This window comes from Vitis vinifera, chromosome 5 (assembly GCF_030704535.1).
Source record: "Vitis vinifera cultivar Pinot Noir 40024 chromosome 5, ASM3070453v1".
Classification (NCBI taxonomy): Eukaryota; Viridiplantae; Streptophyta; class Magnoliopsida; order Vitales; family Vitaceae; genus Vitis; species Vitis vinifera.
Window position 1 is genome coordinate 21636448 of NC_081809.1, and position 27635 is coordinate 21664082.

Consider the following 27635-nt stretch of genomic DNA (forward strand, 5'->3'; position numbering starts at 1 on the left):
GCCAAGATCCTAGTGTCCTGAACCAAGGATAGTGGTCATTACATGGCCAAGACTTGGGCTAGTATCGGAGGAGTGCGCCAGGCCCAAGCAGTAGTGCAACGCTAGGGCGACGCTCGAGGATCCCAATAGCAAGCTATTGTGGTGGACCCTCCCCCTTAAAAAATTAATTTAATATCATGTGGGACGATGTCCCACGTATCAGATATTAAACTGATAAGAACAGATACTACACTTGATCTTAGCCAAAAGGCCGAGAAAGGTATGCTTCTCTCTGTCTCTTCCTCTTCTTTTTATATCCCTTAGTGTTGATGCTCCTTTCATTCATGGCCGATGTGGGACTCCCATTCCTCTACAAGTATTTAATAATATAATATAATGAGGTGGGGTTGATTTGAGATATTTGGTTAAAAAGTACTAAAATCAAATTTTATAATCAATGAATTACTTATTTTAGGGATTTTTCGATGGGATTAGAGTTAATTAGATATGTTTTGAAAAGTGACTTAATAACTTAATTTAAGTTTTTAAATAAATTAAGTATATTGGTATAATAATTTAATGATACAATTTTAAAGTCAAAAATAATTTTAAATAATAAATAAAAATAATTAATTTATTTTTAAATTCACATCTTCATTTTACTTATTCATCTTCATTAATTTTAATTACCTTCATAATCCCCTTTTTTATTCCTTAACATCCTTTACCCTAATTATAATTTATAAAAATAAATATATCAATTTATGATTTAAAATAAATTTTAAATTAATTTTATCAAATAACCTTAATGATAAAATTAAATAATAAATTTTAAATTTATAATTTAATATAAAATCAATTTTTAACACATTCTAAATGTCACCATTATTATAGTGACGCAGGAGAATCAATTATTTACAAGTCTTGAGATGAAGATGAAGTTATAATGATGAGAAAAAAAGATCAAATTTTCTCGAATTTTCAGAAGAAAAAAAACAGCCTTAACTTCTATCCACCATTTTTATTGGATTATTAAATATTATCCCATTTATTATTTAAATGAGAATTTCAACAAAGAAAAATGGAGAGAATTATGAAGCTGAGTGGAAATTGAGATTGAACACTCCGATTTGCTGCCGTAAAGGGCTAAGAGAAATCATGATGTACCTACAAGAACCCAAAATATTTTTACAATGTGATTATGAGGGAGCCTGAGACGATACGCCAACTAGTAGGCACTATCAGACACTAATAAGCGTTTGTGTAGCCAGGCGTATTAAGCTTAAGAGTACAAATCGAACCAGCTTAGAATTGGGCTTAGACTTGGGACTACATCCAGCAGAACATATATTAGGTCACCTGGTCACCAGAAAATAAAAGGCAAAAAGGAAAACCAATAATTCCCATAAATTGTCCACATGATTTAAAGAATAGACTGTTTTACATCCAGCAGGGAGCTACCCCTTAGAAGCTCCTCGCACTGTGCTCAAAACTCCCAACCCCGAGTTGGCCCAATAATTCAGAAACTACCCCATAAATATCGACTATACTCCGGCCCAAAAAGAAAAAGAAAAAAAAAATGATAAAAATTGGAGACCACTCTTCACCAAAAATTATCATTACAGCCATCAAACACTGCACACCATGCCCTCTATCCAGAGAAAAAAAGAGTGATTACAAAAGACATCTTATAAGCCCTGTATGCATGAAACCCTCACTGCTCTCACCCTCGTAGACAGCCTCAAGGGTTTATGAATGAATAGATACCCCTGGGAAAGGGATAATTCAGCCCAAAGAAATGGAGACTAACCTACAGGAGACTCAAAAAAGGAAAAAGGGGCAAAAAAAGGGGGGAAAATGACAACACAAACGGGTGCAGAAAGGCGAATAGCCAGACTCACTCGGACATGACTTTGCTTGAATCCTCAATTGGAGAATTTCGGGAGCTCCATTGTTCCCTAATCCATTTTTACTCCACAACAAACTTCGAACCTGGAGAACCTTCGTGACTCGTTGACCTCCATGACCATTGGACCAACCAAGAGCTCCAACAGAACTTGCAACTACTTCTTGGTATCCTGAAACCATTACTAGATGAATGGAATAAACAAACAACAGGGACAGCAAAGCTAATGTCAAGCCACCACACTGTCCTGAAAATTGGATCATAAGGCACCCCCAGCTGATGCCTTCTCCATTTTTTCCTTTTCAATCTCTACCCGCCTCTGTTCAGCATGCTGGGCAACACCATTAGCAAGTGCTTGATAATGGAAGTCAAGCGTCTGTGTAAGGTTCTGGAGCCTCAATGGATCTGATGCTTGCATGGCTAGATTCAGAAAATAGGGAAAAATTAAATTTCCATGTCCGAAAGAAAAAAAAAAAGGCCCTGTGTTTCACACAGATTGAAAAATGAATTTCTATTTACCTTTGACAGTATCCACGAAGAAAATGAAAGGGTCCACCTCATCAATAGGTGATTGCAACTCTTCATCATCACTGTAATCATTATCCGAGTCATCATCGTCCTCATCATTTGGGCGAAGGTCCTTTGCCTGTGCATCCAAATAATGTGTATGATCAGGAAGCAAAGAACACAATGTTGTGATTTTTTTTTTTTTTTTTTCTGGAAGGTAAAATTTGTTGATACTACACAATGTTGTGATATACAAACAAAGAAAATGATAAATATTACACTTTCTGTGCATATAAGAAATAAATCTATGAACAAAAACAAAATCATGATACCATTTGGCTGTTAAATTTTGGCATATAAAATATTGATTAATTGAGGGAGCACTATAGTCCTATGCATAAATTAAATAAAAAAATCGACTCATAATAAAATTTTCCTCTTTTTTTCTCTCTTATACCTAATCATGTGACATGGATTCCTAGGAGATGTTGAACTGTTCAGGAATCAAAGAGCAGTAAAATAGTTAACTTAAGCTCCAAAAAAAAGATAATCATAGCAGTCAAGGCAACCAATAAAACTAAGTGTCAGCCTATAGCTGCTATAAAGAACACCTCAACCCAGAGGACACTTAACTAGTGCCACCTTTTTGCTAGGGACTGCTGTTTTGTCCATCAAAACAAACAAACAAACAAATCATATCTTGAATCTCCTCAAAAGCATATCCCTCAAAAATAATCTCATGCCTCATAAATCCAATAAACAAAAAACATGGTAAACATGGCACAAGAACACAAACACTTTTGCACCATCAGATTTCATTTTTACCAATTCTTTTATGGACGGAGCTTCTCTTTCATCAATCTCAAGAGTCAATTGGATGGTGAACTGATCAAAGAAAGCTTCTGAGCATGTAGGAGAAGAAGATAATTGGGTTTGATGGATCAAGCAAGGCAGTAGTCCCTATAATCAAATCTGTCTTTCACCCATTTCATTTTATCAACATGCATTTTAATTGTCTGCAACTTTTTTGTAATAAGCTTTTTGCACTTCCATAGGTTTCTGTTTCTCTGAGTGTATCGACTATACTAAGGGATGACACCAATACTGAGTCATCTCAAGATCACACCACTAAATGCCTTATTGGCATACCATGATTGATGCCAATAGTTAAAACCATTGTTTGAACTGAAAACAAAATGAAATCCATTTTAATGAGAATACCCAATAATAGATCTGAAATGGTTGTAAAAACAGACCTGTGCTGCTAACTTCTGAAGTCTAATACTGTCAGCTTCATCCCCATCCTCCGCATCAAATCCCATTTCTTTGTCAGAACCATCACCATCTTCATCTTCATCATCTGTTTGGAAACCATCCATATCATCATCATCGTCTTCGGCCTCTTCCTCCTTTGCAGCTTCTGTAAATATAAGAATTTAAGAAAAGTGCACCAAAATAGGACTAAGACTGTTGGAGCTTGCACTCATTTTATCATTTGAAGGAAGCAGAAACAAAGTCCAAAATTCAGCAGAAAGAGAGAGAGAGAGAGAGAAGACCTGCCACTTGATCCTTGTATGCAACTAGTAGATCAAGAGTGGCCCTGAAAATACGTCCCAAGGCCTCCCCTGGCAGCTGATCAGCTGGAAGTGCGAGCAGTGATGTTAACCCCAGGCAGCAAACTTTTTTATCATGTTCCCTGCAGCAAGAAATTACATTATACTTCATCAATATATTTTTTGTTTTTGATCAGGCAAAAAAAGAAATTGCATGATACTCAAGCTCTTCTCTGGCTAAAGAGTCGAATAATAAAAAGTTTGGAGGATGAGAGGATTAATAACCTCTTGAAATTTGCCCGAACACCGCTCTTTTTAACTTGCTGCAACATCTGGAACCAAAGGCCAAAAATTTCTGTGGCAACACCTAACTTGTGCAATATGCTGAGAGTCAAGGCTGCATTGTAGTAGAGAGCATCTGCAATCTGCAAAAGAATGCAAATAGCCTTTTTAAAAGAACATTTTACCTCAAGAAGCTCCAGTGTATCATAAGAATGTTAAAAGCACATGCATTGTACACTTGTATATATGCCTACTATAATTCACTCAATAATTAGGAATTATTAACTTAAACATTCAGACACATGGATCTGCACTTTATTGATAACAAAATGGATTACTAGTAATCCTTGATTACGGACATATCAAATTGATAATCAATCTTCCATTAGAAGACTTTTTTATACTCAATCTTCCAGTAGAAGACAGCCTTTTTTATTTCTTTTCCTTCCCTAGACTTCATACTTACAGATCCAACATGAACTAGATGATGACCAAGATCAGAATTTGTAGGATGAAATAAGTAAAAGAAAATTATATGGAGGCAGTGAAATATCAGAAAATTTGACTTTCATTATTGTTCTGTATCCAAATTTAGGTATTGTCCCCTCTTCCCAGAACTAGTTTTTTTGCTGTACAAACATAGGAGAAAACATTAGGATGTTGCTAACCCAATCATTTCTCAGATGATAAAATATATTCTTGAAAAAACAAATAATATCCATCAATATAGAATCAACATGTTAGAGCTAGCAATGTATCAGCGATAAAGATGAGTCTCCCATCATCGCACCTAGAACCAAAAAAAAAGTGAAACTTTTAATTCAAAATCTGCCACAAGAAAAATGAATTTTTTTAATAATGTGATTCCACACAAAACAACATTTGAATAAGTCCTCTTAAGAATCAAGAAACAGAGAAAACAATGGAGAAATAAAGGATTTCATAAAGAACATGTAAAACATATGAAATACCGTAACTGAGCATGCAAATATTGGCCTGAATTTTAAAAATATAAAACCTACGAAGCTAGATGCTTATGAGACATCAGCATTCAAAGGATCATGTGAACATTTTCCCAATAAAGATGTTGACTCCCAGCTCCTTACCACTTGAATGAGTAGACATTTCAAGTATGGCTTCTCTGCTCGACGCAACCGCTCAACTGTGATTCTGAGATATGGCTCAACCCATTGATCTACCTGACCTCTGCAATTCTGAAACACTACTTCAATGAGCTTAGGAGCGGGTTCAATATCACTATCCTCCATATTTCTATCTGGCATGATCTGCATATGGGAAGCCAGAGCAAGTCAATCTCACCAACCCAAGAAAGGAAGGGAAAATGAGCCAAAAAAATTCACAAAAACATGAAACAAGTCTTCAGCAGATCACAGATCAACATTTTCCTCATGTTTTAAACCAAAAGCTTATAGTCAGACCTAATGAGGTAAAATTAAAACTCACTGTTGAAATCATATCCCAAAGGCTTTGCTGATAGTTTGGATCCTTGCATGTGAGAAAATGAGCAGTACTTCGGGATATATAGTTGTCCAATGGAACCAGAATATCTACACGGAAAAAAGAGCTTCATTAGAACCACAAACATATAAGAAACGATACCAAAGCTGCTTTACAACTAACATATTGTCTAGACAAGAAAAATGTGTTATTGGTCCAATATGCTATTTGTAAGGCATTAGGGAATGTGATAGAACAGTATTCTAAGCCAATTACAAAACTAGCCAAAGGTAACAAGCTAAATAATGAATAAACTTGAATATAAGCAATGGACAATATTCAACATTTTCTCAATTAAGGTTGTTGTTTGAGCTGGGAAACACATCATGGATCACCAACATGAAGAATACTTCCAACAGAAGTTTAAAATGTGAATTGACATGTGCATAAAGGTTCAGTTTTGATTCAAGCACTTCTGCAAGTATCCTGGAAGCAAGTTAAGCAAAACAATCATTTCTCATCCCTCTTTCTAATAAAATTTTGGGATACCCAGAGTATGATCTCCCAAAACCACTATTATTATTGTATTTCTTTCTATCGCATCCTTCAGTTTGGAATTATCTTTTTGTGTATCTCATGTATGTCTCCAACTAAAGGGAGTGTAAACTCAAGGTTTTATTGCAGCATAGCTACCATCAGACACCTATCAATATCACAGATAAAACACTCTTTCAGGAACATTAATTAGTAATACTAATCAAATGTTTTCTCTTGGTAATACATTCGTCACTTTTTCAAAGACCGGACTTTTCCCATATCAACTTTGTGTAATTTGATTAATGAGATGTTCACATATACCACATGAGCATAACTGACAAGGCTCTTGAAGATTACAGATAATAATGATAAGAAAGGATTTATTTGCATGCTCTTATGTACTTAGCACGTTACTTTATTACACCCCATGATTAGTTAAACGATGTCATATATTTCCAAAGAGAGAAAACATACGGAAGGTCAGAACAATATTATATAGGCAATAAATTTTCATCATGCAAAAAGAGTAGGAAACTTCAGCTGTTGTTTTTTATAGGCAATGATGTAATTTTATAAACAATACAGAGGATGCATGCAACGAGCGCCAAAGAAACAACAAAAAATGGCGCCAAGGAACAATCAAAAAGAGAAAAAAACAAAAAAAACTCCCTCCTTTAACAAGACCCCAGCCAATCAACTAAATCAATTAAAGGCATTATGCCTCCACAACTAGACTGTTAACCAAAAAGTCAATAGCAATATATCAATTTCCCTGCATCACTCTACAGCTTCCATCATACTAATCCAATTATAATGAGGCACACAAAGTTTATCAAAGAAGCCAGCTTTTTCTTTCCTTTTTCTTCTCTTTTCTTTGTGTGCGTGTGTGTGTGTGTGAGCACAAGCACACGCAACAGGTTTGATGACATCACACCCTCAGGGAAGTTCTATGGCATTTCAGCAATAACATAAGGTGTGATCCTTATAAATTGACAAAAAAAGTCTCACATTTCTTAGAAAATCAGAAAGAGAGTTCACCATGAAAGTCCTAATCAAACCCAGCATTTGGAAGAAGCAAATAAAAAACCATCAACAAAAAGGTCTCAAGATTCTACAAGACATTGAATGTTATGTTTAATAATTTAATGAAAACGTACTGGGAAAAAAATCGATTGCCCAATCTGCCAGTGCTTCCATCATCAAAGGCCAAAGGCTCCACATTTCCAAGGAGATTGTCGGGGAAAAAAATGTCATATATGATACAATTTCCAAAACCTCTTCAAAAACCTCTGCAAAAATGATAAATGAGTGTTAAAAGAGTCATTGTACAAACAAGTGATGCATTCAACACATAAGAAAGCAATTCAAAAAACAAGGCATCAAGGAACCACAAACATTTTATCCAAGAAAGAATTCGAGCACAGCAACAAATGATTTAACTAAAATTTATATTAGAAACTCACAGACGATGACATAAAAATTTAAAAAATCATATAAGATTCATTGCCAGAAGGATTATAATGGGGAGACCAAATTTTTAAAGTTCCTTTTCTGTATTCCTTTTAGATAATTCAAAGACTACATTTAACTTATATATATAATCTGATAGTTGGCATCTCAGTTTGTTCAAATCTTAATGATTATGAAAATTGATGACTTGGCTTCTCTTCCCGTCCTGAGAGTCTACCTCTCTATGCTTCCAGATGAAATACGCTGAACTCTAGCAAATGCTAGAAACTAGATTCAACAAGGCCTCTCTCCTACCAAATTCATTTGGAAGGGCAAAGCAAAATGCAAACTTAAAGCCTTGGCTCGGTCAGTGACCCATTAGGAGGCCATTCAAAATTCTTAACTTTCCAATACGTGTTTTATGTTTGGATGACAGGGAGATGATTGATTACCATTATCAGATTGCCCCTCAGATTAAGAGGGTTTTCATTTCATGTTATTCATTGGTTAGGTCTCAAGAGAGATTTTTTTTTTTTTTTTTTTTTTGATGGGCAAGGTCTCAGAGGGATTACAAAGAAAACGAAGTGATGATGGATACATACTTCGCAGGATTTGGTAGAAAGGCACAGACAGAACTCCATGGTATTAGTCCTTGCTATTACAAGGATTTTGGCTTGGAAAATTGCAAGGATATTCAATAATAAGCATGTGACTTTAGAAGAGATTTGAAATAGCATATTCTTCCATATGTATCTGAGAAGATAAATGTCTCATGATATATCTCTGAGTTTCAATATATCTCTGAGTCAGGCTTGTGGGAGACAAGTTCCTTTCTGGGCTCAGGACAACTACACAAAGAGTGTGTGGTTTCATTGTGAAGGTGAATCCTATATGATCACGACCCTAGGAATATACTAAAACAATCAGGGAGGTTATACATCACTCAGTTAGGCTAGGGGCAGAAGCAATATGAGAGTACAGATTGGTGAAGTTGAAGCAAAACATTTGGCAGAAGAGAGTCTCAATAAAATTCATTTATTTTTTTTTTTTTATCAATAAGCAAAAGAATTGTATTGCAAAGGGGCGCTAAAATAGCGACCCACAGAATTACAGTATAAATACTCACCCCCTTACAAAAGGACCCAAAACAACAAGGAAAAAACAAAAAACCTTCTCCCTCATCGCGTACCCACCCAATCTACAAGATCTATTAAGGTCGAAGGACCACCTTTTATCCACAATTTGGTTTCCGACCAAAGTAAATACACAAAAGAAGCTTTCAACCTTTGGATGGACAACACGCTATCTTCTAAAGCAATTCTATTCCTTGCCTTCCAAACGACCCAAAACAAGCATAACAGTCCCACTTGCCACACCTCCTTCCTCTTCTTACCCACAAAAGGGCCCCTCCACCCTAAAAGGGTTTCCTTTACCGAAGAAGGAAACACCCAAGAAACTCCAAATAAAGAAAGGAGCAACATCCACACTTCCCTTGTTTTTTCACAATGAAGGAGGTGATCAATCGACTCCTCAAAAGTTTGGCACAAAAAGCATCTATTATCCAAAGCCCAACCCCTCTTTTGCAAACGGTCCAAGGTTAGAACTCTTCCCCACGAAGCCTCCTATGCAAAGAAACTTAATTTGGGCTGCACACAAGATTTCCAAATAATCTTCGAAGGAAAAGAAGCAAGAGAAACCGGTTGCAAAGCCCTATATAAAGACTTAACTGAAAAAAACCCCATCCTTTGAATCGATCCACCTCACCCTATCCTCCTCATCCACACTAACCTTCTTCCAATCCAAGCAACAAACAACCTTTCCACATCTTCCAACTCCTAATCATTGAAAGGTCTATTGAAACAAGGATTCCAACTTCCCCCCCTTTCCCCCACGGCTGTCCAAACTTCATTTACCCAAGCCTCTTTGGAACTTGCTAGAGCAAATAAGGAAGGGAACACCTCGCACAAAGGAGTGGTTCAACACCACTTGTCTTTCCAGAACCTCACCTTCTTTCCATCACCCACCACAAAGTCAAAATAAGGGGTTACTAGATGTCCCAACTTACTTATTGCTTTCCACAACCCGACTCCATAGGCCTCCCTAGCCTCACAAGAGCTCCACCCTCCTCTTTCCTCTCCGTATTTCCTTCTAATCACTTGGTTCCAAAGGGTCTTTCTTTCAAAAGCAAAGCGTCAAACCCACTTGCCAGGGAAAGCCTTATTGAAAGTCCCAAGACTCTTAACCTCCAACCCTCCTTTACTTTTTTTCAACACAAACAATCAACCACCTTACTAAGTGCGGTTTTTGCTCAAGAGCCCCACCACCTCACAAAAAATCCCTTTGAATCTTCTCCAATCTCTTTCTAACTACCCTAGGCAGCTGGAAAATAGACATGAAATAATTCGTCAAATTGGACAAAGTACTTCGCAATAAGGTAATCCTCTCCCCTTTTGAAATGTATTGACGTTTCCATATAGCCAATCTCTTTCGGAATCTTTCTTCTATTCCATTCCAAGCGGCGGCAGATTTAAAAGGAGCACCCAACGGCATTCCTACGTAGGTGGAGGGCAATCTTTCCACCTTATAACCAAACTCATCAGCTAGATCTTCCACATTCTCAACTCTACCAACCGGAATCAACTCATTTTTTTCCAGATTCACTCTTAACCCTGAAATTGCCTCAAACCACATTAACAGCCAGCACAAATACGTCAACTGCTTCTCCTTTGCCTCACAAAAAATCAACGTATCATCAGCAAACAAACAAGTGAAAGACCTGGACCCCTTCTTCCCCGAACCGAGCAAGGAGATAAAAAACCTCCAACAACTACTCTCTTCAGCAAACAGTTGAAGGCCTCCATCACAATTACGAATATGTAAGGCGAAAGGGGATCTCCTCGCCTTAAACCCCTTGAGCTCTAAAAATATTCAGTCGGGCTTCCATTCACCATAACTAAGAATCTAGCAATGGATAAACACCACTTTATCCATCTACACCACCTTTCCCCAAACCCCATCTTTTCCATTACCGCTAAAAGAAAAGACCAGTCCACATGATCATAAGTTTTCTCAATAAAATTCATTTATAGGGAGTCTCAATAAAGCAAGGTTGAGGTTAGGTTTTGTTCGTTGGGTTTTGAGTCACTTTTGTATTGCTCCTTTATGATATCAAGAATTGTCCACCGTTGATCATGTCATTCTCTGTTTCTTGAATAATATTAAAGACTATTTCTGAATTGCAGCTCAACTTTAACTGAAGTTTAGAAATACAATAATCCATGGAAGTCTCAAATCAATAACCTCAGAAGTATATAGAGAAACAGAAGTTCGAGAAGAGGAGCATAGATTAAGGGCATTCATATAAGTCTTATGGGATCTCATTCATTTCTATTCCTCCTTTTGGAGGCCTCATGCACCACAAAATTTATGGGCACTCCTTTCGAAGTGGTTTAGATCAATTAGTGTTTGGTGTGTAGATCGAAAGGTTGCGTTAGCAAGGAGAGGATCATAGATTAGGTCTCTTTTGGAAGGAGAAGTTTATCTAATATTGGAGCAATGAGTTGTTCTTTTTGTATATTCCCTTGTGGTACTATACTGATGTATAGGTCTACTTAGCATGTTGGAGGTTTCATTCACACTTTTTTTATCAGTTCATTAAAGCAGTATGATTCATACCTTGGCCATCAGTTGTCAACATCCGACGCATTATAGGAAGCAGTGTTGGCTCGATCTGCACAAAAAGGTGAGGAAGCCTGCTCACTGATTCAAGAATTGTGCTTATAGCACGCAAACAACCAACTGCAGCCAAAGCACCAGGATCATCAGCTTCATCGTCAGCTTCAGCAGTGTTCATACACCTCCAAAATGCAGCAGCCTGGAGAAAGAAAAATAAGATCCAAGTACACATGATAGAAAACTGCAGCATACATATTCCCAGAAAAGGAAGGAAAAGATCATACCAAATTCTGGCATAATCCAAGAGCATAAGGTGCCATCTCCTCCCCAAACTTGTCGACAATTGTCTCAAGTGTAAACACGAGATCCTCATTCTCAACCTCATTCATAAGTTTGAAAAACTCTGAAGAAAGTGAAAACAAGATGAACATCCTCGAAAAGTCGCACATGAAAGACTGTTACTAGTATATTATATATATGAAAAAAAGGTTGTTACCAATAATTTATCAAAACCACATACCATCAAGAAGTTGAGGAAGAATTGGACGGATCTCATTCAAATCTGCACATGGACAGAATCCACTTTCCATCAAGCACCAAATCTCCGTAAATAATAAAAATTAACATTAAAAGAGGAGAAGTACCTTTGCATGCTTCAACAAAAGAACGCAATGCAAACACTGAATCAACACGAACTGGAAGCTCAGGATCGCGCAACCCAGAAACAACACTATGCAGCGCTTTCCGGAAATTATTCTGATCTGAGAAATTAATGTGGGCATATTGTCCCGCAACCCATGCAGCCTAATATTCCTCACCATAAATAAGTAAAATCTCACAGAAAGGATAGCAGACAGAATGAACTTTGAAGATAAGGCAAGTAATTGGGGAAAAAGCTAAATGATCAAAACAACAAAATGCTAATTAAACAGAATAGTATGGTAAGAAGAAGGGGAAATAGAAAAGATAGAACCAAGAAAAGGTATAGCTATCATCCTCCATTTCACAACATTCAAAGTGATATACCAATAATGATGCATCACTAACTAAACATAAGGAAAAGCAAACAAGAAAAGTAGAAAGTCATAAAATTAACCACAAAACTAACACCTCATTATTGAATCCCTGTGAGCATTGTGGCTTTATTGTTACTACTTGCATTGACAAGAGAATTTAAATTTTGAAAGGCATATAGAAGAATAATTTCCATCCATATGGTAGTCCAATCCCTAAGCTATTTAGGGCACTTAGTATTGTTTAATGCTAAAAAACATTCCATATGTACCAAAACTTTGACATAACATTGGAGAATTCCAACAGCAAATCCTTCTACATGTTATCATCATGACTTGGACCAGGTGGAGATATCATAAACATATTTTTTTTATCAATAAGTATAATATGTATAGCAAAGAGGTGCTAAAGAAGCGACTCAAAGAGTTACAGTATAGATCAACTAACCCCCTTACAAAAGGACCCAAGACCCTAGGAAAGCACCAAAAACCCTCTCCCTTAACGCATACACTCATTCTATAAAATCTATTAAGGTCGAAGGACCATCTTTTATCCACAATTTGGTTTCCGACCAAAGTAAATACACAAAAAAAAATTTCAGCTTTTGGATGGACAGCACACCGTCCTCAAAAGCAATAGAATTCCTAGCCTTCCAAATAACCCAAAACAAACATAACGGTCCCATTAGCCATGCCACCTTCCTCTTCTTGCCCACAAAAGAGCCTCTCCAACCTATGACAGTTTCCTTAACCGAAAGCAGAAAAAACCCAAGAAACTCCAAAAAAAGATAGGAGCAACGTCCACACCTCCCTCGTTCATAAACATATATATATATATATATATATATATAACAGAAATACAGGCCACAACTAAACAAAGACAATACAAGTTTTAGACTAGGCTATGTATGAAACCAAAAAAGCATACCAGGTTATTTATACTTCAATAACAATATTATCACATTACTATGCCATGAAAAAGTACCTTGTTTTGAGTTCTTTATACATTATAAACACCAGAATGAAAGGAACCATTTAGTACAATACCAGCAACCTTAAAAAGAGCATCAATCAAAATCATAAAAACTTCAAATTTTAGTTACATATAGTGCAATAAATGCATAATTCAGCTCAAAATGCCATTTCCAAAGAAGTGAACCAATAACAAATTATGCTTTATTATTCCTTGCAAATTGAGAGAATATTTAAATTCAACATTACTGGTTCAAAAAAATATAATGTTTCGAATGCAATATTTGCTTTCAGCAGGAATTAATCCATAGATAGGAAAAGACAACACTAAACCAATTCAGGTGCATAATAAATTTAAGCAAATACAACCACAAACCTTGGCTCTAAGATGGCCAACAGGACTGCTGAACTCAGGGAAAACATGTTGCACCAACATATGCTCAAGCTCAGACTTGTAGGGTTCTGTCTGTTTCAGCTTATCACAAAGGGCTCCAATAGCAAGAAGTGCACCATCTTTCTGCCGATAGGCTTTATATTCCAGTGAGGCCTCATCATACCTGGATAAAACAAGAACGCAATAAGACAAGCACCATTAGAGTTACTTATGATTTATTAGCAAACAACCACAATTTCTCTATGTTGACAGAAACATTGAGAACATACCTTTTAAAGATTTCTACGATAAATTGAATAAACTTATGAAGGTTCTCTTTTGCGCGTTTTCTAACCAACTCACTCACAAAATCCATGGCAGCAGTCCTAGGACTATACAAATCTTCAATGATATCTGCAGCAAAGTAAAAGAAGGGTAAACCACTTCTTCTATCCAGACTCCAACAATGATATAACTAGCCTAGGCATTTAGGCTACAAAACAAGTATTATAAAGACTTACCATAACCCTTCCTTACATACTCATGTGGATCTTCATCCCAAAGCTTTTGATCATTGTCATTAAAGCACATAAGGGGAAAAACTATCTCAAAGAGAAGAACATCGAGCCGTGGTTGCAGCAACTGATACATACTCATCTTTGAGATACTACATACAAATAAAAGTAGGAGGTGAAATACAGAAGTTAGTCTTTCGAATGAGATTATAACATAGCTGACTCATTTCACATCCTATCATAAGCAGCATACAAGGCATTCAATGATCTAAAAATGAATGTGTTAAAGAGCTCAGACAAACCATAGATGACAACTGAATTAAATATCACATTATAAGTTACAAAAGGTACATGACAATCAAAGCTCTAGACATAAGAAGATTAAGCTACTCTGCTGAGGATAAAAGAAAATAAAAAATAAAAAGGATAGGTTTTGGTCATTTACTGCATGATCTAGCTCTCTATAAGTATCATTTTTACATGAAAGAATAAAAGAATGAAAACTGAACATATGCAGCATCATCATAGAAAGTGCCGTGTAAACATTATTTGATGCCCAAAGTCAACTTTAACCTGCTTTGCTGTAGAAAGAATTCTCTGCTTAAGTCATAGCCATTCTCTTATTCAATGCTCAAGTTTTTTCATTAATGCCAGTGTGATGACAAAAAGCAAGAGCAATGTTTCCTCTTGCATTGTATAAAAGCTTATATTGCTCCTTCCAGAGGGAAATTTAGAAATCTAAGCTCATGATTTAGTGTTTGCATTAAGCCGTACTTCCCATATTGCCACAAAAAAAAAGCTCTTTTTCTCTACTACGCTGACTACAATTGCCTTTTTGGTAAAGGCTAGTACAATTGAACAAGCAACAGAGTTTGAAATGCACTGAAGAATAATGCTCATTTATCCTCTGCTTCAGAGTATATAGCCCTCCCAATCCATTTGTGCTGAAGCCAAACAGAATGCTAAGGATTTGCTTCATCGCAAATCCCCCACAGAGACAGCAAGAAAGTGGACTGTCCAACATATTAACAAACATTCCATGTTTATTTTCCAAAAGTCAAGCATTCTTTTCCAACTAAATAATAGATAACAAGAGACAGTTGAGGAGCTACTTTTCAACCCATTACAATATCAATTCAAGTAAATAACCATATCACATAAGAAACCTTGAAACTGTTCCAGCAAGTTTGAATAGTTTTTTTGCAATGAATAGCACGACATGGGGTAACAAAGAAATAAATGTTCTGCTTTTTTTTGCCTTTTTATGGGCAAGCAAGAAATAAATGTTCTACTATCTGACCGTTAACATACTAATTTTTAATGATAGACAAACTGAGGATATATTAAGCGGTAGCTAACAAAAAAGATGAAACCATATCTACACGGGGGGTTTACAAGAGGCACCAAATTAAGAAGGAAAAAATAAGTCCTACACAAAAGAATCAAAAGTAATAGACAAAATACCCACAGTTTTGACTGTCTAAAAAATCCAACAATATACAATTAGCCACTCCCAACATGATCTAGACCAGGTATTTAATGAGGTTCTCCTCCAACTATTTAATAGCTATTAACTTAATTGAAGACCCAGCTATTAAGGCTCTCTCCACATACACCAAAACAAGCAAAGGAGAGCCATGCACCATACCTTCCTCCACCTCTTATCCAAGCCTCAATCCTTCCAGCCCAACAGGAGATCTTCCACTGAATATTGCTGGTAGCATATTGCACAACTTTCTAGTTTCATCACAATCAATAAAGATGTGGTTTGCTTATTTTCACTCACTTTATAAAGATTGAATTTGTTTATATATACACACACACATATATATATATATAAAGTCCTCAATGGGTCTCAGTACTCCAGATTCCTTCTTTTTTTTTTTGGATCAGAAACAAACAAATGTGTTAATGGATAATAAAAACATAAAAAGGATGAGAGGTCCTCCTCATGAAGTACAAATTTGATCAAAAGTAACTAAGTAAACCTCCACAAAACAAAGCAAGGACAAAAGGCCTATACAAGTATAACAACACCAGCCCCTATAACCCACCCCTAATGTGAACAAATCGAGAGCCAACTAAGGTGAATAACACTCAAAGGGTAGGGTTTAAAAATGTCAATACAATAAGCCCAAAAAGAAACAAAAAAATGAAGCAAATCCCACAATGAATCCAGCGTCCTCCACATGTTCTCGAAAATCTGAGCGTTCCTCTCTCTCCACACAATCCACAACAAAGAGAGACATGTTATCCTCCAAAGAGTTCTACCTCTAATTGAAGTCCCAAAACACCTTAAGGAGATCACCATCATATCACAAACACTGCCTAGCGGAACCCACTCCATCTTAGCCTATGAAAAAATCCTATGCCACAATCCCAAAGTAATCAAATAATGCAAGAAAAGATGTTCAATCGTCTCACCACTCCTATATAGGATGCACCAATCAGGACCAAGGACTTTGAAAGGTCTTCTCAACTGTAGCATGTCATTGGTATTTACCTTTTTAAGTGTCACTAACCACACAAAGGCTTTGACCTTAGATGTTGCTCTTGATTTCCACAAAAAATTAGTTGGTAGAAGGGGACTGAATTTGGAGAAAAGGATAAGGCTGAAAAAAAAACAATTTTACTGAGAAAACTCCTGAAGAGGACGGTACCCAAGATCTCGAATCTAGAATAGGAGACAAATGGAAATTGGACAGTGATGACATTAATCTTTCATGATCCTCAATCTCCATATCTATTAAATTGTGACGAAAAGTGAGATCCCAAACAATGAAGTTTTATTACCAAGGATAGCAGAGATAGGACAATTTTTAGTAGTGGTGACTTTGAAAAAACTTGGAAATTGTAAACACAAAGGTTGATCCCCCCGTCACAAATCTTTCCAAAAACGAATTTTGGACCTATCACCCGCTACAAAACGAGTATGTAGAAGAAACTTGGAGCGAATATGCAATGGTCTTCCAAAGGCAACGATGTGACCATCTGACTTTATTGTTGGTGTCCCATCCATTAGGATATGTCCCATAGATACTCAAGATGACCTTATGTCAAAGGGTAGTACTTTCCTTAGGGTACCTCCAAAGCCACTTCCCTAATAAAGCTTGATTCCTCAGGGAAATTTTCCCTGACCCTACTCCACCAACTTCCTTTGGCCTACAAACTAAGTCCCAACTGACCAGAAAATCTTTTTTACCTTCCTCGTAACCTAACCAAAGAAAATCTCTTTGTAATTTCTCAATTCTCAAAGCTATTGAACCGGGATCTTGAAAAGAGAAAGAAAGTAACTTGGAATATGCGACAAAGAAGACTGAATTAAGGTGATTCTACTACCAAAGGATAAGAAGGTTTTTTTCCAACCATCCAACCTCCTAGAAACTCTATCTAGCACGGGGTCCTAAAAGAAAATCGATGTTGGGTTCCCCCCTAATGGGTAATGGGGGGCCCCAATACAATAAAGGTCAATCAAAAACTACACAATCAAGCAAAGAAGCCAACCTAGCTATTTGATCTTGGGTAATGTTGATTCCAAAAAGAGTGCTCTTATTTAGGTTAATCCTTAACCCTGACAAATGCCTAAAAACCAACAAAATTAGCTTCAGTGAAAGCAACTCTTCTAAGGATGCTCTAAAAAAGAAGATGGTGTCGTCCACGAATTGTAAATGAGATACCCTGATCCTATTTCTACCCACTCTAAATCCCTCGAATAAACCTCTCTCTTCCGCTCTCACAACCAATCTACTTAAAACGTTAACCACGATAGTGAAGAGGAAAAGGGAAAGCGGATCTCCTAGTCTTAGACCTCTGAAAGCCTTAACCCACCCCTTAGCATTTCCATTCACTAAGATTGTGAAACTCACCGGAGATAAACATTCCCTAATCCAAGACTTCCATCTTAAACTAAACCCTTTTCTTTCAAGTACATGGTCCAAAAAATCCCAATCATCATGATCTCCTCTCTAGATCATGATGATTGGGATTTTTTGAAATCAATTTTGAAAACTACCCCTTCCTCTCTAGATCTCCTCTTCTCATCCACCACCTCATTAACAATCAAGACAACATCCGAAATCTATCTCCCCTTAACAAAAGCACCTTGAGTCAAATAGATGGTGTCTTGGAGGACTTTACACAAATGCCTTGAAAGAACCTTAGCTATGATTTTGTACAAATTGGTAACCAAATTGATGGGTCTATAATCTGAGATCCTACTTGTTTGACTCTTTTTTTGCACTCAAGCGATGAAGGTAGCATTCGTGCTTTGATTAATTATTCCGTTATTGTGAAACTCTAAGAACACTCTTAATAAGTCATCCTTAATCGTCTCCCAACACTCCTGATAAAAACCAATTGTGAAACCATCTGGACCAAGGGCTTTTTCCTTATTTAAAAACATCACAACATTAAGAATCTCTTCCTTTAAAAAAGGTCGATCCAACCACTCGGCAATCTCAACATAAATAGGAGAACAATCCAAACCTTCTAACCTCCAAGACCCACTTGAAGGTTTGGAAAATAACTTCCCAAAATGGCACTTAATCTTCTTTGAAATGCTTTCAATGTAATCTAAGGTTACCCCATCTTATGACACCAAAGATTTAAAGAAACTCCTATTCCTCCTACCATTAGCCACCCTATGAAAAAATTTAGAATTACAATCCCCTTCTTTTATCCATTTGACTCGTCTTTTGCCTCTAGAACACCTCTTCCTTTAACAGCACCACTTCCAAATCCCCTTTTCTTAAAGACCTCCTTGCTGCCAATTCAGGAGAAAAAATCCCTTCTTATTGGGAATTTCTTGTTGGTGATCCAGATTATTCCTTTGGCGGTGAACACTTTGAAGAACTCTTAGAATAACTATTACTTTGATGCTTCTTTTTTTTTAATAGGTAATTTTTTTCCCGGTTAGGATTTCAACCTAGATCATCCCACAAACCCTCCCAACCCTTTACAACATGAGTCAAGCCCCAAGGGCTTTAATGCTTCTTATAGCAAGGGAGCCCCAAAACCTTCAACTGCAATTTAAAAATAAATAAATAAATAAAAATTAAAAATTAAGTGCCAAGAAAAAAGGAACATGTGGAGAAATGGATTCAAATACTTCCCTCCAAGATTTTTTCCATCACAGTTCCTACAGACAATGCAAATTGTTTTTATACTTGTGGCTTTCAAGTTAAAAATATGGGACCAGTATTCTTCAGTAACCCTACAAAATATATGCTTTTAACTACTAGGGGAAAACATTATGCAAAAAAAATGACACTGCTATAAGAATGAGAGCAACCATAGATTATATGAAATGAGAAGATGATACTAAGGTACATACTATGAACCATGTTGCACAAACCTGTTGCTTAGGTATTGCAGAATAAGGTTAATAACTCTGTCAGGTAAATAACCACCCATACGGATCACATTCAACAAATTTAAGTGGCACTCCAAAATCTTCCCTGCAAAATTCTTCTGAAACATTTGGGCAAAAGCTCTGTTTTCAGGGTTTTGAAGTTTCAAGTCTCCAAACCTGTAACGAGGGTTTAAATGGCCCAGATAAATCAGAAATATTTGCAGAACTGCATAATACTTTCAAAATTATTTCAAAACTAAGAGCTCACCGGGTGTACAGCCTATTTAAAATATGAACTGTCCATTTCTTCACCTTCCACCATCCCCAGGATTTCCTAAGCTCTGGATCTGCGGGCTGGCCTTCTAAAGGAACAGGCCTCTCCAGAACATTCAAGAAAAGAATCATCCAAGAGTTGAATACATTGGGATCGAACAGCTGCTTTGGAATCTCCAACTGAAACCAGAAAACAATAAGACAGCAATGAAACCCAAATGAAGCAAGTTTTTGTTTTTTTTTTTTTTTTTTGTTTTTTTTTAAATAATTGCAAATGCAGAAAATGAAAAGTTCTCCCAATGCCAGTGATTCTCTCACTTATGCAGGGAAACAGCACTTTCTGATGTAAGGACAAACACCCCTTCTCTAAATAACTAACTGCTCCTGCACTGTTGTTCATGCAGGCAGCAGAGTTTGTTTATATCAGTACAACTACAACCAGCTAGCCTCCTCTTTAAAACTTTGTTGCTGGAAACAAAGAATACAAGGGAGGGCCCTTTTTGGATGCATATCTGTTTCTCATGCAAGACTCTAGAATGGCATTGTTGAACACCAATGCCAAGACAAACAAAAAGAATTAGCTTGAAGACAAGCTACTTCACAGTTGGTAAGCATGGAATTGCACTGGAAAAGAAACACATCAATAGGCTTCTCCAAAACAGTCAAAACATGTGTTTTCATTCCAATATGACCTACAAAAAGCATTTCTAAACAGCACTCCATTTGTGTTTCTGATAAAAAAAAGGCTCTTCAACACCACCCAACTTAGAAACCATCAAGGAAAAACTTCAGTGTAAAACAGCATTCCAAACAGAAGGCATGCTATGGAACTTTCAATGTAAAACGTACATAAATGGATGACCAGAAAATTTTACAGATAAGCTTGATCAACTCTGCTACTTCCAGTGGAGGGTTGACAATCTGGACAAGCCTGTTAAAGATACCGAGCAGATGAGGAAATGTCTCCTCAACAATGCGATGAACTGGTGTCCTTTCTTCATCTGACTTAAACCTACAAAAAAAATAAAAAATAATAATAATAAGAGAGAAATGCAATTAAAAAAAAAGTTCATAAATGAAGTAGTATTTCAAGAAGATAAAGGAGTAGACAATGGTACAAGAACTTTTAATCTAATTCCACATAGCAACACATATAAAAGGAGTGACTATTTGCATTTGTTTGCATATTCTTCTTTGACTATGGAGACGCATGCACACAAATGCACACACACACTTCATGTGCTGAACAAAATCTCTTCTTTTTTTTTTTTTTTTGCTTTTTTTTTATTAGAAACAAAAGATATATTGATAATGAAAAAGTACAAGAGAACAATGAGGGGTTCTCCCCACAAAAAACAAAAAACTAATCAAAGTAAACTTAAACACCTCCACTCTACAACGAGACTTGTACACAAACGTTTAGGTTTAGGTCACTTAAGGATAAACAAAGGTAACATCTCTCAAAACCAAACTCAACTCCTCTCATTGTTAACCACCCCATTTGATTTATAACCAAAAGCCAATTAAGTTGAATAACATTGAGAGTAACACCTATAAAGGTGATAGTACAAGAGGCCCACAAGAAGGAATTTAAGTGAAGTAGATTCCACAACATCTCTACCATTCTTCACTTTTTTTCAAAGATCCTAGCATTTCTCTCTTGCCACAAAATTCAACATCCTATGAGGCAAGCAATGTGCCAAAGAGTCTTGCCTCTAATGGCACTCCCCAACATCTAAATGAGATGGTCATCATGTCTCATATACTCCTAAGCAGAACTCAATCCATCTTGGCTAGACTAAATAGCTTATACCAAAGACCAAATATGAACGGGCAATGTCAAAAGAGATGGTTGATCTATTCTCCAATTCTCATGCATAAGATGAACCAATGAGGACCAAGAAATTTGTAAGATCTTTTCAATGGTAGTATGTCATTGGTGCTTACCTTTTTTTGTGACACTAACCAAGCAAAGACCTTGACCTTAGATTGGGCTTTTGACTTCCATTATAGATTGAGCAAATCTCGCATCTTGAAGTACTGGCTTATTTGAAGCCTAAAATCTCTTTTTTCAACTTATTAATCAAGAAATTTCAAGATCTTGTATCTCAAAATTTTCTTTTCTTGTGAAAGATGAATATAAAATAGAGGATATATTTTGTGGGAGCTTGTGTTTACTTTGTTTGGTGTTAATTGGGTTCTTCCGCTTTCAGCTAGAGACACTCTTTTAGGGTTGGCATGATTCCTTTGTGGGCAAGAAGCGTAGAAAGGCTTGGTTGGCAGCTCCTCTTTGTTTATTTTGGACGATTTGGAAGGAAAGAAATAGGATAGCTTTTGTTAATGAGGATTTTTCGATTCAAATGATGAAAAATTCGTTTGTTTGTGATCTTTGGTCTTGGTCTAAGTCTTGTTTAGATGTAGGACTTTTACCTTTAATCAACTTTTTTGATTGGTTGGGTTCTAGTTGAGGGCTGGTGAGTGTTTGCTTCTTTTTGTTCTTGCCTTTTCGCATCTTTTATATACTCTCTGTATGCTTTGGGTTGCCTCTTAAGCACCTTCTTTCTTAATATATTTTGTGTGTTTATCTATCAAAAAAAAAAATTCAAGGATACTCTAAAAAATAAAGTTAGTTTACAACTTCCCATAAGGGCTCTACGTCCTTCAATTGTGTTAAAAAATCCTAGCGTTCCTCTCCAACCAACTAATGCCACATAATGGCAACCATAATCCCTACTGAATCACTCTACCCCTTAGACTACTCTTGAGACCTTAGTAGAAAATGAGCATCAAACTATAACACCCTTCCAAAGGCTCACAATAAACCCACTACTTGTCACCTAAAAAGTCTTTTGAAAAACCCCAAAGAAAAAGGACGGGAAGGAGAAGATGAGCTACCAGATCACAAGAAACAAAGTAAAAAATATAAACCCAAAACCAAGAGCTAGAAAAAGCCTTCTAATCTGAAACAAACCATTAGTATTAACCATAATACAAGTCATTCACAAAGCAAGGGCTTTTGACTTTAGGAGGAGATACAGCTTCTAGATATAATTTCCTTGGGGAGAACCAACACAAATATCTCTTAGAAAGGGGGCTGAAAAGGACCTAGAGCAGAGAAGGCCAAAAGAAACAAAGTCCAAAACCCTCCATCCCAGAAAGTGGTACGAGAAGGTAAAGGCAGGGGAGATTATCAATTTCTAAATTTCAGAAATTACATTGAAAGTTGAACTTCTATGCAAGGGATGATAGAGATTGTTCAAGGATCAAAGAACTCATTGCACTCCTAACACTCAATATGCAAAAGAGATTAGCATATAAAATGTTGAGAAGTTGATTCTACCACTTAAGGTCATTCCAAAGATCAATTTAAGAGCCATCACCCTCAATGAAGCAAATAAACTGTGAGATATCTGAGAAATCCTGGTAAATGGCTCTTTAAGGGTGCTAATGTGACAACCTATCGACCATGTTAGCTTCTCATCTCTTTGAAAAGATACTTCTAATAAAACTATGCTACAGTTCCAAGGAAATTTCCAAAAATCCTTACCTACTAGGTCGATTTGGGAATAAAGCGAGAATAATGACAATAGTTTTTAAGTAATTATATTTGTTCACTAACCAATCCCTCACATATCTTAAAGATTCATAAAAAAGGATTTAAAGAACAAACAGTTTGTTTTTATAGGCAAACTGTTATTGCAATGAGCACAACAATGGCTCCTGCTTAGTCAATTTATTATGAATTTATGGACACAAACACATGTCCACATATGTAAACACACACAATTGAAACCACAAACCACTAGGCTCATGCATAAGCAACGCAACTAAATTTTGGTAGGACCATAGGGAAATGTTGCACAAATGGTCACTGCAACCTGCTACACCCATATTGCTGCCACTATCATCATCATCAACTTGTGAGGTGTGAAAATACATTCATTCTCATTCAATTCATGCAATGGAATAGGCTCACTCACCCAAAGCTTCAAAAAGTTATTCAGATTTGGAGCAATGACGATTATAAGACTCGGTAAAATTGAAGGTCTTTTGTATCTTGTACCTTAGGTTAACAAAGTATCATATTCCATGAAGTATACAATAAACAAGAGAAGCTTATAAAAGAGACTTATATGCATCTATCTACAAAAGGAATCTCTGGTGACATGTATTTCTCTTGATATCAAACCCAAAAAAAAAAACCTAATTATCTAATTACTAGGAGTAAGAGATTGGAGTGAAGATACTAGGAGAGAGAGAAAGAGAGAGAGATAACATTTTGGCCAAACATGCTTTAATAATAATAATAATAATATGCATGGGTAACTAAGGTGGGGGTGGGGTAGCACAGACAATTAGTATCCCTATCATTCAAGGTACATTTAGGGTCTACCACTTTGTCTTTATCTGATTTCATTGATTGGCTAAGTTGTAAGTGAGGCGAGGAAGTTGTTTTTTGTGTATCCCTCCTTTTTTTGGCCTTGTATACAATGTGTATACTTTTGGGTGCTTTTTAGGCGCTTTTAATTCAAATGCTTTTACCTATCAAAAAAAAAAGTAGAGACGATTAGTACGAATATAAAGGATAATATGGTTTGGTTGAACACGATGAGCAGCATTTTCTTAATTAAGTCTCTATACTCCTCTTTATCATGCAAAAGAATGGATGCATTCCCCTATAGTACTGTTTTAAGATCTTGGGTACCATCAAGAATCAGCTTTTTCACATAGGAAGCTACATGGGCAGGATACTAATTTTTATTTTTATTTTTAAATAAGAGAGTGTATTAAAAGTGCGAAAAACACACGAGTACACTGGGTAGGATCAACTCAAAAGGAGGAGATGGAGGATATCAAAAATATGTTGTCTATGCAAAAGAGAAGAAGAAACAATTGATCACATCCTCATTCACTACTCGAAAGCAATCATCTTGTGGCAGCTAATTTATGCTCTTTTTGGAATAAAGTGGTTGATGCACTCGTCAATGAGAGATGCTTTTTTGAGTTGGCAAGGATTTTTCATCCAAAAGAAGAGGAAAAATGCTTGAAGTGTTACTCCTTTGTGCTTATTCTAGACCATTTGGAGGGGGAGAAATAGGAGAGTGATTTATAACATAGAACAAGTATACCAAGCAATTAGACAACCCTTTATGTATAATCTTTTAGAGTTGATCAAAGTGTATATAGGAGATTGCTTTTTACTGTCAAGATAAAAAATGCATCTAATAGTTTTTTAACTGTCAAGATAAATAATGAACTCCTATTATATTTACTTTTCACCAATCAAAAAAAGATGAATAATGAACTCCATGCTCTAGTTTTCAAATAAAATAAAACCATAATATCACATTAAGCAGACATGAGAGAATTCATAGTATTATGTGCATGCACATGTTACAAAAAACCCTGTGCAACAACTAAGATTTATTTTTTTCAAATTAAAAGGAATGGTAACTGAGTAGATAAAAAAATAAATGCACAAGCAAATAAATTAATTTACCAAGAAAAGGGGAATGGAATCTATAATACTTACTCATATTTTCTAGAAAGAATCCGCAATACAAACAAAGCTCCATATACTTGCTGATCTTGCAAGTTATGCTTTACCCAGTCCAAAAGCCTGGGCCACTGCTCAGGGTAATCAGCATGGACAATTGTCTTGAGACACTCACCTAGTTGTGCCCTAATGACATAAAGCAATATGCAATGTAGTGAGGAAAGAAAATAAAAGAAAAGGTAAGCATTCCCACACAACAGTGGATATTGTAGAATCCAAATAACTGTTTTAACAATCAAAAGAACACAATAAAATACAAGAAAAAAAAAAAAACCAAATTTTGTTCTAGCAAGCATCCAACAGGCTGCATTCCAAGATTTACTTTTGTAAAATACAGTACAAGATATAAGACTGAAAATGAACATATTCACTATTCAATATAACAACATTTTCATAAACTAATTTTTCATCCATTCGCTATTCACTATGCCTGAACAAACAGACCATATAAAGCATATATCAAAGAGTTTGAATTGAGTTTGATGCATTTATTCACTGTTATTCTAGATAAACCCAGGTCAAGATAAAGTTTGTAAAGAGGAAAAAGCCAGAGATTAAACGATTATACCTCAACAAGGGGGGCACCTGGGCAACATACACAAGAATGTTATCCCTCACCATTTCTTTATCACTCTGTGATATCTTCTGTTGCTCGTCTGCATTGATGACAAAGCATAAGGATTGAATCCCAAAAATTGGTTGAAAGCACTAAATCTCACTCAACCGGCATACCAGGCTCATGAGGTGACCAGTTCTTTGCAATAAAGTTCTTGAAATGAATACTAGCAACCTGTCTTACAGCCATATCACAATTCCCATCCACAATGATTTGCAATAACCTCACCAGATGCTGTGGAGTATACTGGAACTGCAAAACAACACAAGAAAACAAAAGACACAATAAGGCAAGCACATTCTATAAGCGCAAAACACTCTACAAAGCTTTGGTTTACAACTTTGGCTCCCGTTCCACATGATTCGCACTAAAACTTCCATCAGATTGTTTCCTTAGCCCTGGTTTGGATCTCAGAGGGCAGAGAAAGGGAAGCAAAAAGGCTAAAGAAAAAACACTAGAATCAAGTTCGACCCCAATAACATTTTTTTTCAATTGTCCAGCTATTTTATCCCCTTTTTAAATAGGAAATGAATAATCTGGAAATGTATAAGTTTACATATGAATTTCATTATATTTAATTTTTCTTTGGTATTTATTTATCGTCATAAACCAAAGAATAACATCTGAGATTCCTTCTTTTCTTTTTTGCTTTCCGTAATGGTTTCCAACATTCAATTGGAAGCACCCCTTGATAATAGAAAAATGTTGGAAAACAAGAGAAAGTTATAATTTTTAAAACCAGATTTCTCTTCTTTTGAGAAAATGGAAGAAAAACAAAAAAACCACTCAACCGAGCTTTCTAACAATCGTTTAGCAGCCCCAAAAAAGATAAAATCCAATTCAGTTTCCTCGGCTTTAAAAAAATATATATTTCCCCGAAATCCCAATTCTGTCTCCAGCATTCACTAATCGAATTCTGAAGCTGCAGCTCATCCTCAGCAACAAATGAAATCCAAATCATCTTATCAAAACCAGCTTCCACAACCAAAGAAACAATCAAAAACAGCACAAAGACGAAGAAGAATCGGATTACAATTCCGATCAAGCCCAAGGAACAACCAACCATGGAATCTCAGAAAGAAAAAAAAAAAAAAAAAACCCAAATCAGATTAAAAAAAGCTTATACCTGATTGAGAGACTCTTCGGCGGCCTTTAACTGATCGGGATTGGGACTGAGAGCGGCTTGGAGAATGACAGCGAGGCTGGGGAGATCCATGAGAGAAAATAGAAATCGAAAACAACGTCACTTGAAGATGGAGAATCGAGAGATGGAGATTGATCGGGAGTGCCTAAACCCTAGCAAGCTCAATTGAAGTGAGATGATTTTCTAGGGTTTAGAAATAGAGGGAGAGACACTGAAGGGTTGCGGAGAGAGACAGCGCCGGAGTAGGGTATTTAAATTATTAGGGTTTACAGGTTTTTTAACCTTATAACTGGTTGACTCGGACTCAACCAGGTGAGACGCGCTGTTCCTAAAACCTCGCAAGCAAAAAACGACGCCGTTTAGAATGTTCTTCCCATTCCCTACTTAAAAAGTAGTAGTAGATGCACACACCAATTTTTTACCAACATAAATAATTTTTTTAACCAAAAATTATTAATTTGGCTAATTTTATTTTT

The 27635-nt window shown here is 36.3% G+C and overlaps 1 protein-coding gene and 1 non-coding gene across 2 annotated transcripts; both read right to left on the reverse strand.

Annotated features, from left to right (window-relative positions):
* Positions 1-67: 67 nt before the first annotated feature.
* LOC132253877 (U2 spliceosomal RNA) lies at positions 68-263 on the reverse strand. The gene has a single exon (XR_009465791.1). It is a non-coding gene; the product is annotated as a U2 spliceosomal RNA (small nuclear RNA).
* A 1090-nt stretch (positions 264-1353) lies between these two features.
* LOC100259995 (importin beta-like SAD2) lies at positions 1354-27454 on the reverse strand. Its single transcript, XM_002268012.4, has 22 exons — positions 27142-27454; positions 26132-26267; positions 25968-26055; positions 25376-25525; positions 20692-20854; positions 19838-20022; positions 19573-19746; positions 14226-14371; positions 13995-14118; positions 13708-13888; positions 11991-12150; positions 11867-11908; positions 11631-11749; positions 11347-11545; positions 7380-7511; positions 5692-5795; positions 5334-5513; positions 4231-4370; positions 3949-4088; positions 3649-3812; positions 2405-2531; positions 1354-2305 (listed from the first exon to the last, which is right to left on the reverse strand). The coding sequence occupies exons 1-22, from the start codon at positions 27229-27231 to the stop codon at positions 2145-2147; spliced, it is 3105 nt and encodes a 1034-aa protein (XP_002268048.1). The 5' UTR covers positions 27232-27454; the 3' UTR covers positions 1354-2144.
* Between the last annotated feature and the right edge of the window lie 181 nt (positions 27455-27635).

Bases quoted from the DNA above. Each gene is read 5' to 3' on its own strand.
- LOC100259995 (XM_002268012.4), bottom strand. From the start codon at position 27,231: ATGGATCTCCCCAGCCTCGCTGTCATTCTCCAAGCCGCTCTCAGTCCC. The intron at 19,747-19,837 runs GTGAGCTCTTAG...CCCTCGTTACAG, and splicing joins TTAAATAGGCTGTACACCCG to GTTTGGAGACTTGAAACTTC. The intron at 2,306-2,404 runs GTAAATAGAAAT...TTCTGAATCTAG, and splicing joins CTTCGTGGATACTGTCAAAG to CCATGCAAGCATCAGATCCA.